Source organism: Geospiza fortis, unplaced genomic scaffold (assembly GCF_000277835.1).
Source record: "Geospiza fortis unplaced genomic scaffold, GeoFor_1.0 scaffold494, whole genome shotgun sequence".
NCBI lineage: Eukaryota > Metazoa > Chordata > Aves > Passeriformes > Thraupidae > Geospiza > Geospiza fortis.
The window spans coordinates 81,547-96,435 of NW_005054691.1; the positions used below are offsets into that span (position 1 = coordinate 81,547).

The window sequence follows — 14,889 nt, forward strand, 5'->3', positions numbered from 1 at the left end:
GAATTCCCTGCTGATGTCACCCTGAGCCTCCCCTGGCCCAGCCTGAGGCCATTCCCTCTGCTCCTGTCCCTGTTCCCTGGAACACAGCCCGACCGCCCCAGCTGTCCCCCAGGAAAATCCCTCCAGTGCCCCCCCTGCCATGGGCAGGGAATGTTCTAGGCTGGAATAACCCTTCCCTCGGTGAGGGGACACGGTGGGCAGGAGTGGCTGTGCAGGGACCCCAGCCCAGGAGTGGCTCTGGCTCTGCTGCTGTCCCTGTGGGAAGCACAGGCTCCTGGGAGCCACCCCTGAGGCTCTTCCCTCCCTCCTCCCTCCCAGCGCTCCCTTTGACCGCATCGCCGAGATCAACTTCAACATCGATGCTGACGACGACAGCGTGAGTGGGGCTCTGGGCCGGGGCTGGGGTCAGTGTGCTGCTGGAAAGGTGCTGCTTGCATGCTGAGAGAGCAAAGATTTGGGGGGTTTGGGCAATGCAGAGGGGCCTGAGAGAGCTGGGCACTGCTGGCCCCTCAGGGCTTCCTGCCAGGAAATGTTCCCTCTGAGGCAGCACCCCTGGCACAGGGGGAATCTTCCTCCCTCCCTGCAGTGCCACTGTGTTCTTAGAATCATGGAATCCTGGGATGAGTTGGGTGGGAAGGGACCTCAGAGCCCCTGCAGTGCCAGCCCTGCCATGGCAGGGACACCTCCCACTGTCCCAGGTGCTCCAGCCCCAGTGTCCAGCCTGGCCTTGGGCACTGCCAGGGATGCAGGGGCAGCCCCAGCTGCTCTGGCAATCCCAGCCCAGCCAGGAATTCCTCATTGCCAAGATCCCATCCATGCCTGCACTCTGGCAGTGGGAGCCATTCCCTGGGTGCTGTCCCTGCAGGCCTTGGCCCCAGTGCCTCTGCAGCTCTCCTGGAGCCCCTGCAGGCCCTGCCAGGGGCTCTGAGACATACCTGTATTCCTCTCCTGTCCAGGTGAGCACCCCTAACTCTCACAGCTTTAGATGATCTTTCCGGACACAGATTAGGGAAGCATAGGCAGAGATGGATTTCTCATGGATCTAAACATTGCCAGGCTGTTCCTGGCCTTTCTTGGTTTATTGCCCCAAAGCAAAGCAGCAGCTGGACTGTGGTGATCCCAGGTGATCCCAGGTGGTCCCAGCTCCTGAGCAAAGCTGGATTTGGTCAGCCCTGAGACTTGGGCTTAAAGCAGTGTCTCCAGAGACCCTGTGGAATGTGATTTGCCTTTGGTCCTGCAGCCCAACGCCTCCCTGTTCGAGGCCTGCTGCAACGAGCGCATCCAGCAGTTCGACGACAACGAGGAGGAGGAGGATATCTGGGAGGAGAAGGACATCTCCTACGCCACCCAGGTCAAGTCCAGGACACGGTAAGGTGAAAGCAGAACTCTGATTTTCCCCCTGCTGCTGGAAATCTGCACATTTCAGTCCAGGCCAGGAGGAATTCCTTGGGTTTTGTGTCATTTTGGGGCTGTGAGGTTTTGTCTGACACAACCTTGAGCACTTTCCCTGGCACTTGTGCTGGGGGTTCTCCTAAACTGGAGACAGATCCAGTTCAAGGGAATTCATTAACAATGGGAACACCTAATTAATGAGTCTTCCATCAAACACATTAAAAACCCCCACCCTTAGTGTGAAACACTTGGAATTTGCTCCTTCTCTCATCCTTGGAGAGGAGGAGGAGGAGGAGGAGGAGGAGGTGAGACTGAGGGGAGTGGGCAGAACATTCTTTCTCAGAACATTCAAATCAGAAAAGTGAGAACAAGAGGCCTCCCAGGGGCATCTCGGGCTTTGAAATAATTTTTCATCCCTTTGACAGAGCCACTCATTAAAATAAAGTTATTTCCATAATTCCCAATCTGCAATGTGATCAAAGGAAACAGAGAAAACATCCAAGACTTCGCTGTGTCCTTGCCAAGCATCAACAGCCTCAGGCCCTGCCTGGGCACAGGGTGGGCTCCACACCAGTGTCTGTCCCCTCTCTGAGCACTGGTTTGTGTGGTGTCACCAGCCCTGGCTCTGTCCTGCACCTCCAGGGAATGCTGGCAGCAAAGCCCTCGGGAATCTGGTACAATCTCTCTGAGCACCCACAATTGACCTGAGCAGTTGGGGGAAATATTTTGGGGGAAACAACCCTGGCAAAGGTTCTGGGCTGTTTCCCCAGAGACAGGGAGGAGGAGCTGAGGGATCCAGGCATGGCTCATTCCCAGTTCCCATTCAGGTTTGGAGCCTCACAGACGTCAGAGAGCTCCAAGAGTGACCTGGAGAACGGGGACCACGACGGCAGCGTGGACTCGGAGGAGGAGGAGGAGCGGCCACCACCCCCCTCCCCACACAAGGGCAGCACCCCGGAGCAGAAGGACTCAGACTCCTGCCAAGGTACCAGGGTTGGGAGCACATCCCTGGGGCTGCAGGGGTCACAGCAGCACTCACACACTGCCAGCTCCTCCTGGCCGAGGGAAATGGGAATGTCAGGGCTCACTTTGTGCCTCTGGAGTCCCTGGAGCTGCAGCCCTGCCCCAGAACAGCCCTTGAATGTCAGGCAGCCCCACAGGGTGAATCCCATGGAAAGGGTCCCTGCCCATGGCAGGGCTTGGAATGAGAGGAGCTGTACGGTCCCCTTGCACCCAAGCCATTCCATGGTTCTGTGGCTCCCTGAATCCCAGCTCCTTCAGTGCAAATCCCAGTCAAAGCAGCAGTGCAGGGATGTGACCTGAACTCCTCCCTGCCCATTCTCCTGCTTTTCCAGCTGTGCTTTGCCTGTGGCAATCCCATCCCTACAGTGACTGGAGCAGGAGTGCAGAGGGACAGGCTTTTCCTGGAATCCCAGGAATGGGTTGGGTGGGAAGGGACCTCAGAGCCCCTGCAATGCCCCCCCTGCCCTGGCAGGGACACCTCCCACTGTCCCAGGTGCTCCAGCCCCAGTGTCCAGCCTGGCCTTGGGCACTGCCAGGGATGCAGGGGCAGCCCCAGCTGCTCTGGCAATTCCAGCCCAGCGCCTGCTCACCCTCCCAGGCAGGAATTCCTTCCTAAGATCCCATCTAAACTGGAGCTGGAAGCCATTCCCTGTGTCCTGTCCCTCCAGGCCCCTGTACATTGTCATTTTCCATCTTGTGCTCCCTTCAGGGGTTTTCACAACTCTCTGTGTAAATGATGCCATGGAAATGCTGGACAGACACGGTGCTGTCAGCAGAACAATTCCAAGGGACAAAACACTTTCCCAACCATCCGTTTTTCCATGCTTTTTGAGTGCTACACCATTTTTTTGCTCCTTTGTGTTGCCATTGGGAGCACCAGGCAGGATTATCCCATGATCCTGCTCTCTGCACCCCTTTGGAAGTGTCAGATAATTCCAGTCCATTTGGAAGAACCAGTATGAGCCTCCCAGTCCCAGTGGGCTGTGTATGGCAGCCCAGTCACCCTCTGGAGACTCAGCTGGAATTTGGGATCAGTTTTGGGGATGCAGCCCTGGAGGGGGCTCTTGCACTTGGTTCTGTTCCTGCAGAGCTCTGCAATCCTCCCTCTGTCCTGGGAAAAGCTAAGGAAAAATGCTATTCCAAAGGTGGGATTTGTAGGACTGGAAGTAGGAAGTGGGACTAGAAGTGGAAGGAGGTTCTGGAGGAGGAATTGTCCAGGACTGTGAAAAAAGCAATGGGTGATTTTTAGGATCTTAAATATTGGAAAATATTGGAATCCCGTGATCATTTCTTTACTTGAAACCCAACCATTGGAGATGGAGATGGGAGCTTTTGGCAGGGAATTGAGGGACTTGGAGCTGGGAATCACTGGCTTGGGGGATGAAGCCACCCACGGTGTTATTTGTTTCCATGGATGCCTCTGCTGGTGATAAACACAGAGGGATTTCTGTGGGATACAGACGGGTGTGGAAGGGGGGCCCTGGGATGGGTCCCTGTGTCCCTGGGATCCCGGGGATGTTCCTGGGATGCACTGGGATGTCCCTGGGATGCCACTGGGATCCCAAGGATGTTCCTGGGCTGGGTTGCTGTGTCCCTGGGATCCCCAGGGTGCAGTTGGGATGTTCCTGGGATTCCCCTGGCATCCCAGCGGTGTTCTTGGGCTGGATTGCTGTGTCCCTGGCATGTCCTTGGGATGTTCCTGGTCTGGGTTGCTGTGTCCCTGGGATCCCTGGCATGTCCCTGGGATGTCCCTGGGGTCCCTGCTCTGTCCCTGGGGTGCTCCCGGCCGGCTGTGGCTGGGCTGGCACCCAGGCTGTGGTGTCCCTAGGGGCTGGCTGGACGGCCGTGTTCGAGCCCGCGGGCCCCACGCCGCCCGTGGCCATGGACGTGGGCTCCAGCGTGTGGGACTCGGCCGCCCCGCAGAGCAGCGCCCCGGAGGAGAAGGGCTGGGCCAAGTTCACTGACTTCCAGCCTTTCTGCTGGTAAGAGCCACGGAATCCCAGCTCCCCTGGGGCTTGGGAACCGGGGAATATTTGGGATACGTTTTGATGGAGTGCCTGGCTGTAATCCTTTCTTCTTCCCCTTCCCATCGCTTCCATTTTATTGTTTAATGCTGTCTGATGATCCTTGATCAGGGCTCCTTTGTGCTTTTCGCTGCTTCCCAGTGCTTCTGACTGGGGTGGGACACAGCCCCGCTTTCTGTGTCCTCACTGGGGTAGAGAGCCAGGAAATGAGGTTTAGAGAAATTCACAACAGTGATGGGAAGGGAGAGCAGGGCCGGTGGCTGCTCGTGGGGCTGTTGGGAGGCTTTGGGATGATCCTGGCTCTGTGCTCAGGGCTCTTCCCTCCCCAGCTCCGAGTCCGGCCCTCGCTGCAGCTCCCCCGTGGACACCGAGAGCAGCGGCACCGACAGGACCCCGGCGCAGGGCCAGGACAAGAACTGTGAGTGACACTGGGCCACACGGGCAGCTCTCAGCCCTTGGGAGCTCTGCATGGAGCCCCTGGGGCAGGAGAAACCTTCCTGCAGGGCCCCTGCTCTGAGCGTTCCCTGCGGGATCAGTGAATGAAACAAAGGCAGAGATGCCCAGGGTTTGTTGGGACAGTGTCAGCAGGGAAGGGATGGAACTGTAGTGCGTTGGAGCTGATACCACAGGGACACTTCATTTATCCCTGGAAGTGTCCCAGGCCAGGCTAGACAGGGCTGGGAGCAGTCTGGGACAGTGGAAGGTGTCCCCGCCCATGGTGGCACTGGGTGGGCTTTGAGATCCTTCCCACCCACCCCATCCCACGATTCCCAGACCATCTGCAGTGGCTGCAGGCCCTGTTTGACCCCTCAGGCCAGTCCAGGGAGCTTTCCCGAGGTTCCAGTGTGGGCTGTTCCTCCCCCAGCCAGCACTGCTGCCTCTCCCTGTGTGTGGAACGCGTGTGGGACACGGAAGGCACCGCTGGTGGCCTTGGACAGCAGCTCCTCGGGCAGCTCCGAGAGCGACGACGACGACGACGACAAGGCCAAGGCTGGCACGGAATCCACGGCCACGGCACAGGAGCCCGGCAAGGACAGGGCAGCTCCCTCCAGGTGGGAAGGGATCTGCGTGGGCTGGGATGGCCCCTGGGATGGCCCCACGTGGTTCCAGTGTCCCTTTTCCAGTGGGGTCCGTGTCCCGGTGTCCCCTGGGAGCAGGTCCTGCCCTGGCATGGCAGGGGGGTGCTGGGGGACATATTTAGCACAGGGTTATTCCAAGGAAGGGTTGGGGCTCCTTTGGGCCACTCCATTGTCACAGGAGCATCTCTGTCCCTGTCCTTTGGCCCAGCCCCAGTGTCACAGGAGCATCTCTGTCCCTGTCCTTTGGGCCATTCCAGTGTCACAGGAGCATCTCTGTCCCTGTCCTTTGGGCCACTCCAGTGTCACAGGAGCATCTCTGTCCCTGTCCTTTGGGCCATTCCAGTGTCACAGGAGGATGTCTGTCCCTGTCCTTTGGCCCAGCCCCAGTGTCACAGGAGCATCTCTGTTCGTGGTCTGGGATCCAGCCCAGGGCAGGATCTGGGCAGGATCGCTCAGAAAAGCAGAGTGAAGGCTCCCATGAGATCCTCCTGCAGCCATGGGGGGAAGGTTTAACCCACTCAGGTTCTCATTTTCCCCTCAGTGTCAAAGGCATTCAATGTTAAAAGCACCAGGAAAGGCTGGAGCAGATCCAGGGATTGGGCAGGTTTGTAGGAATTGGATCCTCAATCCAGCTTGCTCCAATCACAGGGGATGAGATGAGCCCAGCCCAGTCAGCATCTGCTGCATCCACATAGATTTTACTCAGTTCTGAGATTCTGAGGTTTTTCCTCATACTCTTCCATGGATTTCCTCGTGTTTTTTACCTGAGGCCCTGGGTTTGTGCGCCTGACTCAGGATCAGGAGTTTCCTTCAGCAATGCTTGGTGACAGTTTGGGGTCATCCCTGGGTGTGCTCAGCCAGCAGCAGCTCCTGGGGGCCGGGGGCTGGGAAACCACTGGGATTGCAGAATTCCCTGGAATTAGGGCAGGAGTTATCCCAGGGTCTGTTTGGTTGGAAGCAGCTTATTCTGAGAAATGCATTAATTCTGATAATTGCATTAATTCTGATAAATACAGTTGATTTTGATAAATGCGTTAATGCAGTTAATTTGGATAAATGGATTCATTTTGATAAACACAGTTAATTTTGATACATTTTCCTTTGATAAATGCATTTGTTCTGATAAATGCATTAATTCTGATAAATGCACTCTCTGTGCCTGGGAATGGCCTGGTGGGAAGCAGAGGGTGAGGGAAGGCACAGCAGTTCCAGCTGTGCTGAAAGCAGCCTCTCCTCTGGGATTGTGTGGAGTTGGATCCATTGGATCTGATCCAAGCTGTGCTCCAGGTGCCTTTCCTGCCCTGGCCCATGGTGGGGGCACAGCAGGACCTTGCCTGGGGGTGCCTGGGTTCCCAGTAGGATCAGGGAGTGCCCTGAACTGGACTCACAGGGTCGTTGGTCCAACTGCCCAGGACAGCCCAACAATCCCAGTGTTGTCCAGACATTCCTGGGGCTCTGGAGCCGTGCCCATTCCCTGGGGAGCTGTTCCAGTGCCCAGCACCCTCTGGAGGAAGAGCCTTTCCTGATACCCCTCCCTGACCCAGCTCCAGCTGTTCCTGTGTCCATCCTCTTTGAGATGTTCTCACCTCTTCCCTGCTTTCCTGGCAGGAGGGAGGTGTTTGTTCCTGGTTTGGCACATTGGGAATGTTTTCCTCTCCAGACAAGTGTCTGTAGCACATTCCATAGGGATAGAGCTTCCCAAACCTGCCTGCCTTTGCCTGCCTGCTGATTCCATTGTGGCAAAGAGCACCCAGGGCCTCCCCTGACAGGTGTCTGTGGCTCTCCACAGCTGTGTCCATGGCCAGAGATCCCAGGGGAAGCTGAGGGAGGACAGGGGCGGTGCCACAGCTGGGACTGGAGCTGCTTCAGGCCTGGGCTCCCAGAGGGAATCACCACCCAGAGCCCTCCCAGTGTCCTCAGCTCTCCCTGACCACTCTGCCTGCAGTGGGAATATCCATTTCTTACCACGTTCCTTAATGATTCCAGGGAAATCAGGAACATTTTGGAGTCACTCTGTGGCTTGTGACTCTCTCCAAGCACTTCTCCAAAACCTGCACCAAACCCCATTCCTGTTGCTGTAGGAGCAGTTTTCCATCCCCTTGTGCCCCTGGAATAACTGAAATCCGCACAGGGATCTTTAATTCTCCTTGGAGCTGCTCTGGGACTTAGGGTTTTCCTTCCCCTTGTCCCTGGAATCCACGTTGGAGGTCTTTTATCCTTGGAGCTGCCCAAGGCCTCTGTGGATTCCATGGAGAACCAGATGTTGCAGCCCAGTAAATCCTCCAGATGTTCCACCTTCTGTGAGCCCCATCCTCCTCCCAGGGGGATCCTTAGGGAGATGCAGCTCAGGAATTGCTCTCAGCTTCCCAGCTTGGATCCCATTGCCTGGAGAGGTTTGGGGTCCCACCCCTGGGGGACCAGGGGACAACAGGACATCCCCCACAAACTCCTTGTTTGGGTTGTGTCACCCCTGGGTGACCAAGGGTGTGTGTCCAGCTGGGATTTTCCAGGAGCCCGGGGAAGGCAGAGAAATTCCCAAACCCCCATGGGTTCTCAGGTAACTCTGGGATCCTCCTGTCCTGGAAACTTCAGGGACTGGGCTTCAGAAGCTTCTCTCTGAGCCATGGAAATGTCGAGCTCCAGTTTTTTGTGTGGGAAGTGTTTTTTTCCCAGCGACATTCCGGGGAACACAGCTCCCTCCCTGTGTCTCTCCAAGGTGTATTTTGGTACTTCTGAGGATCTTGTGAGCCCTGGAGAAAAGGGAATGTTTAGATCTCATTATTCCTCATTTTAATGTTTTTTTTTTTTCAAGATAAGTGCTCCAGAAATAGAACCCCAGTCTCCAATCTCCATCACATGTCCAATTATCCAGCTGGGATTATTTTATTCCATAAACTCCCCCAGAGCTGGTGACAGGATTCAGCTCAGCCCTCTCCAGCTTTTTTCCCTTTTGTGGAGGTTTGCTCTGGGAGAAAGGGAGAAAGAATTGTTCTGCATGGAAACTGGGAAGAAAACATTCCTGGGGCAGCTCATCCTCTGCCTTGGAAGCCAAAGAATGGGATGTGCACAGAAATCCCTTCTCCAGCTGCAAATCTGGGTGGGTTTATTCCAAATGAAATTGGGAGGGTTTGCTCCTGCAGTTCTCCTTTCCCAGGATTTGAGCTTTGGTTGTTGGTGCCTCCCTGGGGACATTGTCCCTCAGGTGGGACCTCCATGGTCCCTGGAGTGCCTTCAGCATGTTTGGACATCCAATCCGTGGGGGTTTTCCTCCATGGGATTTTAGGATCTGCCCCTAAACCCAGGATTTTCTGGGTGTCCCAGAAGCCTGAGGAGCCCGTGGCAGAGCCTGTGGAGCAGAGCAGTGTCTGTGTCCATGCCCAAGCAGAGCAGGCTGTGCCATCCCAGCAATGGCAGTGGAAATGCTTTGGGAACTTCCAGACTGGATTTGCACAGGAGTTGGGAATGCCTCCCTCGAGGAGCTGATCTGGTGTGTCCTGTTGGGTTTGGGACCTGGAGCCTCCAGGATGTGCCCGCTGATTTGAATCCCAGCTTATTGCCAGTTCTCATTCCCAATGGGATCTTTAGGCCTGTGTGAGGAAAGCAGGAGGAATTTTGCTTTCCCCATTGGAATTTGAGCCCCATTCCAGTGTGAGTCTGCTTTTCCCGTGGGCTGAGCTCCACTGACGTGTCCTTGCCCTCTCCCACAGTGGCTCTGACGGAAAGGCTCCGGAGACGCTTCCCGTGGCCGACTCCAGTGCCCCCTGTGCCCGGAACAGCGCGGCCACGCACACGGACGGGCACCAGAGAGTGGCCACTGCTGTCACAACTGCCACAGAAACGGCCACGAGAGACAGGTGAGCGCAGAATCCTGGCATGGCTGGGTGGGAAGGGACCCCAAAGCCCCTGCAGTGCCAGCCCTGCCATGGCAGGGACACCTCCCACTGTCCCAGGTGCTCCAGCCCCAGTGTCCAGCCTGGCCTTGGGCACTGCCAGGGATGCAGGGGCAGCCCCAGCTGCTCTGGCAATCCCAGCCCAGCCAGGAATTCCTCATTGCCAAGATGCCATCCATGCCTGCCCTCTGGCAGTGGGAGCCATTCCCTGGGTGCTGTCCCTGCAGGCCTTGTCCCCAGTCCCTCTGCAGCTCTCCTGGAGCCCCTGCAGGCCCTGCCAGGGGCTCTGAGCTCTCCCTGGCTGAGCATTCCTAACTCAGCCTGCCCTCATGTTAGAGATGCCCCATGCCTCTGATCACCTTGGAAGGAGTTGGAACTAGACAGCTTTTAGGTCTGTTCCCACCCAGGCCATTCCCTGATTCCACACTGATTTTCCCTGTAGTATTCCATGAGGCACTGGGGGAGTTTCTCCACAGGGAGCTGAGAACACTTCACTGGGCAGACAAAACACAACCCAAGGGAGTGGCTCAGGTCCCAGCAGAAAGGCGTTCCCAGGAGGGATGAGGGCAGCTTTGGGAGCTCTCCTGGCCTGTCCCATGTCCCTAAGGCTGCTCCCTGGTGTCCCTGCAGGAGTGACGAGGCCTTGCCCTGCACTGAAGCCACATTGAACGGCCCCGCTTGATGCCGCCGCCGCCCTGGGACGTGTGTGAGCCAGGCCAGGCTGCTCCCTGGTGATGCAATTTGTCAATTCTTTTTTTTTTTTTTTTCATTTTAATTTTATTTTTTAATAAATGCTGCATTGATGAGAGCGAGCTGGCGTTCAGGACCAGACACGCAGATCCAACAGCACCGATCCGTTCGGAAAGACACTCGGCATTGTCGAAATGTAGCATTGAGTTCAGTCCTCACGGGAATGACGGGCTCTTCCCAAGCCTTCTGCCTGATTTGAGTTGTCCCCTTCCCCGTGCCCCTGGTTTTTGTTTTGGATTTGGGGTTCAGTGCTGTTTTCCCAGTGTTATTGCACACAGTATTCAGCTTCTCTTGGGAAGGTAGCAGGTCCAGCGGCGGCCGGGGCCAGCGCACAAATCCCGCAGCCGTGTGACCAAAGTTCCTGATGGAGCTGTCCTCGGGCAGCCTTTGCACCGCTTTGTAGAGCAATAAAGCCTTACCAGAAACATTTCACAGGAGAGGAGGAATGCCAACACTTCCGTGAGGGGGAGCAGGGAGGGCTTGGATTGGGTTGGCAGGGCCGAGGCTGGGGTTGTCCCCGGCCGGAGCCAGGGAGTGACACTGAGGCCCAGCTGTCCAGGGAACGGGATGTCCCTGCCTTCCAGCCCTGCTCCGGGCTCTCCATGGACACGTGGTGGATCAGGGCAGGGGCTGGGCCGGGGCAGAGGTGACCTCTCCTGCTGATGTCCGTGCTGGCCACAGAGGACCCTGCCCACGAGGAGGTGACCAGGGGTTTGCTGGCTCTTTGGAGAATGAATTAATGTATTTGCAAATGATGATGGAAATCCTTTTTCTGTTTGTTTTGTTCTGTTTTTAAAGTTTTTAATGGATGCAGGAACAGCAACACTTTTGCACTTTGTACCTGGTGATGACAGCATTGGGGGAGGGCATGGGAGAGCCCTGGGGGACATCCGGATCCCTCAGGGGGGATGGGAGAGCAGGGCCAGGCGAGGGGAGCACCTGGAGCTGGGATACGGGATGTGCCCAGGCTGGAGCTCTGAGCTCACTGCCAGCCCAGCCTGGGGGGCACTTGAGGGGCACTGGGGGGTTGGGCCACCTGGGGCAGCTGAGCTGGAGCCCCCGGCATGTGGAATCCTGAAAAATCCTCCCTTTGGAGCAAAGGCTGGAGCTCGACACGCAGGGAGCCAGACTGCTGCTTTGGGATGCATTCCTGAGGGTGGGAAGGACCTCACACTCCCAGCAGGCACAAATCCCTTGTTTGTGCTGTGGTGTCTGCTGTGGGATGTACTCAGCTGGGCAGGGAGGGCAGTGGGGGGACCAGGTGTTCCCACTGTGGGGCTGCTCTGCTGGGTCCAAGGGCGCCGTTCCCACAGCCCCGCTCAGCCCTGTGTGCCCAGGTCAGTTCTGATCGTAGGGAAATGGCTGGATCCCTGGAACTGGTGTGCTGAGATGGCTGTGATCCTGGAGGTGACTGGGGCTGTGGGCCACTCGTGTGCTGCTGGCAGGGCTGGGCTGTCCCCCAGCCCCAATTCCTTGGGAATCGGGTGGTGCAGGGCTCTTGTTCGGGAAGTCTTCACTCGCTGCGTGTAATTTAAAATTAATAATTTAAAGTTAATTGCACTGGGTGGGAAAAAAATCTCACTTTGTGCTTTGCTTCCCCTGCTTGGTGTTCAGGGATCAATCCCTCTCCAGCCAGGACTCTCAGACAGGATCAGTGGCTTTGAGGTCCTGATTGGAGACACGTTAAAGTCTTAATTTTCCAAGGATTGGTGCTAGAGTTCTGCTGGACATCGGGCATCCTTGGGGCCCCAGAGCTGATTCCATGGAAGCTGAAGGATCCATGTGCTGGTACAGCCTGGCTGGATCCCGGGGGATGCCAGCGTGCTCTTCCAGCCTGTTCCCTGTGCCTGCCCCAGGGCCAGCTGTGCCCAGATCCGTGTGGGATCAGGGGATGAGGGGAATGTCCTCGGCAGGCACAGCTGGATCATCCTCCCAGCTCAGATCCCTTCCTGTGGGAGCAGTGCTCTGGGTGGGGTCTGAGGGATAGGACAGGGCCTGCCCCCCCGAGCTGCTGAGCTTTGGGAGCAGAGATTCCACCTGGACAGGGATGGGGCAGCAGTGACCCCACGGTGGCTCCCAGAGACGGGGCTGGCTGTGCCTTCTGCTGCAATTCCAGCCTGGTATTCCTCAGCTGTGGCTTTGAGTCCCTGAGTGTCAGTGAGAGCTTTAATAATAATAATTATATTAATAATAATGATTATAATAATAATAATATCCTTGGACATATCCAGATCCGAACACAGCTCATTACTGGGGGCTCATTAGTGGGTTAATTTATTACTTAGTGCTGAGACACATCACTGGGGCTTGGTCAGACCTGTGGAGATGCACAAGTTCCATGGGTTGGGTGCCTGTGGATGATCCCTCCACAGCTGGGATTGAGGCTCTCAGTTCATTCCACCTCTCCACTCCCCTGGAGTTGTTCTTCCCACCAGCCAGGGCCTGATCCAGACCCAGCTCCTGCTGCTTGGGCTGCCGGGGTTTGCAGCTCTGAACAGAGCCAGAGCTGGTTCCTGGCCTGGCTCCAGTGGTTTTGTGGGGAAACCAGGAATGGGAAATCCTTCTGAAGCAGAGCTTCCAGTCCCTCTGGAGACACAGCAGGTGTGGAGGGCTTGGAGTGTCCCACTTGGGGTTTTCCTTCTCCCTGTGCTCCAGGGAAGGGCTTCCCAGGGCTGGAGCAGGATCTCTTGGCTTCTGAGCATGGAATTGCCTGTCCCTGTGTCCCCTCATCCCCTGGCCCTGCTGGGCTCCGTGCCCAAGTGATGAAGGCTCCCCCCCAAGTCCTGCTCCATGCTTCCCTCCTGCCTCGTGCTTGGAGTCTGCCATGTGCACAGGGTGTCCCTGGGGCTGGGATTGCCCCTGGGGCTGCTGAGGGTGTGCCTGGACACAGGTCTGTGCCATTCCATGGATACTCATCCACACACACTTGCATCTTGTGAGAAGCCTGGGAAGGGGGCACTGGGACACAGTGAGCTGGGTGTTTATCTCCAGGGTCAAGACCAAGAGCAGCAAGGCCAGGTTCCTGGGGGATGGTTCTGGAATGTTCCGTGCAGTGGCTCTGCCCGCCTGGGCGTTGCTGTGGGGATCTGGTGATCCGGCTGTGCCAACTGCTCCGCACTGGGATGGGAGGGGAAAGGGTTCCTGGGCACAGTTAGAGCTAAACCTCATCCCTTTGGCCAATCCTGGGTAATCCCTGGATCCTGGCACACCTGTCCTGGGCATGGGAAAACCCCGTGGCTGGGGAGCATCCCCATCCATTGTCACATCAGGTGCCCCTTCCCAGTGTCCCAGGTCCTGTGGGGCACCTGGCTGCAGAGTGAGGGAGGGGAGCAGGGCTGGAGGGCTGGGAATCCCAAATCCCAGTGTGTGTGGGGCTGTGATCCCATGGCAGATGGAGCATTCCTGGGGCTCAGGACAGGCTGGGGGTTCTGTACCCCCTCAGTCCAGGGTTATCCAGAGGTGTGTCCAGAATTCCTGCATGTCCTGGAGATTCTCTTCCCACTGCACCCTGACAGGGCAGCCAGCAGGGAATATTCCCGTCATTCCCTCAGCAATTCCATAGCCAAAAACTTCCCTAAAACAGAATCCCCTCTCCTCCTGAGGCAGGCAAAATCCCGGGTGTCTGTTGGGGTCCTGTGTCCTCAGCAAAGCCCAAGGGAATTCCCCCAAGTGTCCCAAGGCTTTGCTGTCCCTGGGATGGAATCCCAAGGTTTCTCCCCGAGGTTCCATCAAGAACATCTCTTTGGAGAGCTGCAGGTGTGCAGGGAATGGAAACCCTGGGGGGCACAGATTGGAAAACAAAGAAAAAAATTACTAAAAAACCCCCAAAAGCCCAGTGTTTCCCTCAGTGTCTGTTCCAAAGGGCTTGGGGATCCCAGTTCCCAGACTTCCTAGTGAAAGGTTAGGAGTGGACGTGCAGGGACATTCCCAAAGAACATATCTGAAGGAAATATCATTTAAATTACTTTCTTGTTCTCCAGTGGCATCCCAGAGTCATTTTTCCCACACTGGCCAGGGAGCTGTCATTAAACCCCTGATTTATCAGTGGCAATCCTTGGAGCTCATCCCTGTGCCAGGCCTTGAAATCCCAACCCCTCAGGGATCCCCCTCATCCTGAGGGGACCTTGCTGCCCCCACTGGGTGGGCTGGGAATTGATCTGTTGGGAAAAACAGAATTGATCTATTGGAAAAAGTGGAGTGTGGTGCTTGGTGAAGGGCTCAGGGTGTATCCTGGGTGTGTCCTGGGTGTAACTGGGGTGTATCCAGGGTGTATCCGAGCCGTACCTGTCTTCCTGCAGTTGTGTCACTCATGGACTGGCTCTGAACTGGTTTAGACTGGGGCTCACTGGGCTTGGTGCTGCCCTGAGAGAATTCCTGGTCCCCTCCTCGCCAGCTGCACCTGCACGTGTTGGGACTGGGAGCTCCTCCTGCCAGTCCCCATTCCCACTCTCCTGGCTCTGTACCACATTTGGGAAGCTGTTCCTGCCGTGGAACATTCCCCATTCCCGCTCTCCTGGCTCTGTACCACATTTGGGAAGCTGTTCCTGCCGTGGAACATTCCCCATTCCCGCTCTCCTGGCTCTGTACCACATTTGGGAAGCTGTTCCTGCCGTGGAACATTCCCCATTCCCGCTCTCCTGGCTCTGTACCACATTTGGGAAGCTGTTCCTGCCGTGGAACATTCCCCATTCCCGCTCTCCTGGCTCTGTACCACATTTGGGAAGCTGGTCC

General features: G+C 56.6%; 1 protein-coding gene across 1 annotated transcript in view; it reads left to right on the forward strand.

Moving 5' to 3' along the window:
- PPP6R2 (protein phosphatase 6 regulatory subunit 2) overlaps positions 1 to 10,922 on the forward strand; it is a 35,986-nt gene extending 25,064 nt beyond the window's left edge. Inside the window, 8 exon segments of the mRNA XM_014311218.2 lie at positions 319 to 376; positions 1,241 to 1,368; positions 2,220 to 2,377; positions 4,244 to 4,397; positions 4,769 to 4,857; positions 5,305 to 5,491; positions 9,226 to 9,372; positions 10,039 to 10,922. Of these exon segments, the coding sequence (XP_014166693.1) occupies positions 319 to 376; positions 1,241 to 1,368; positions 2,220 to 2,377; positions 4,244 to 4,397; positions 4,769 to 4,857; positions 5,305 to 5,491; positions 9,226 to 9,372; positions 10,039 to 10,090 (973 nt within the window). The 3' untranslated portion in view covers positions 10,091 to 10,922.
- The last annotated feature ends 3,967 nt before the right edge of the window (positions 10,923 to 14,889 follow it).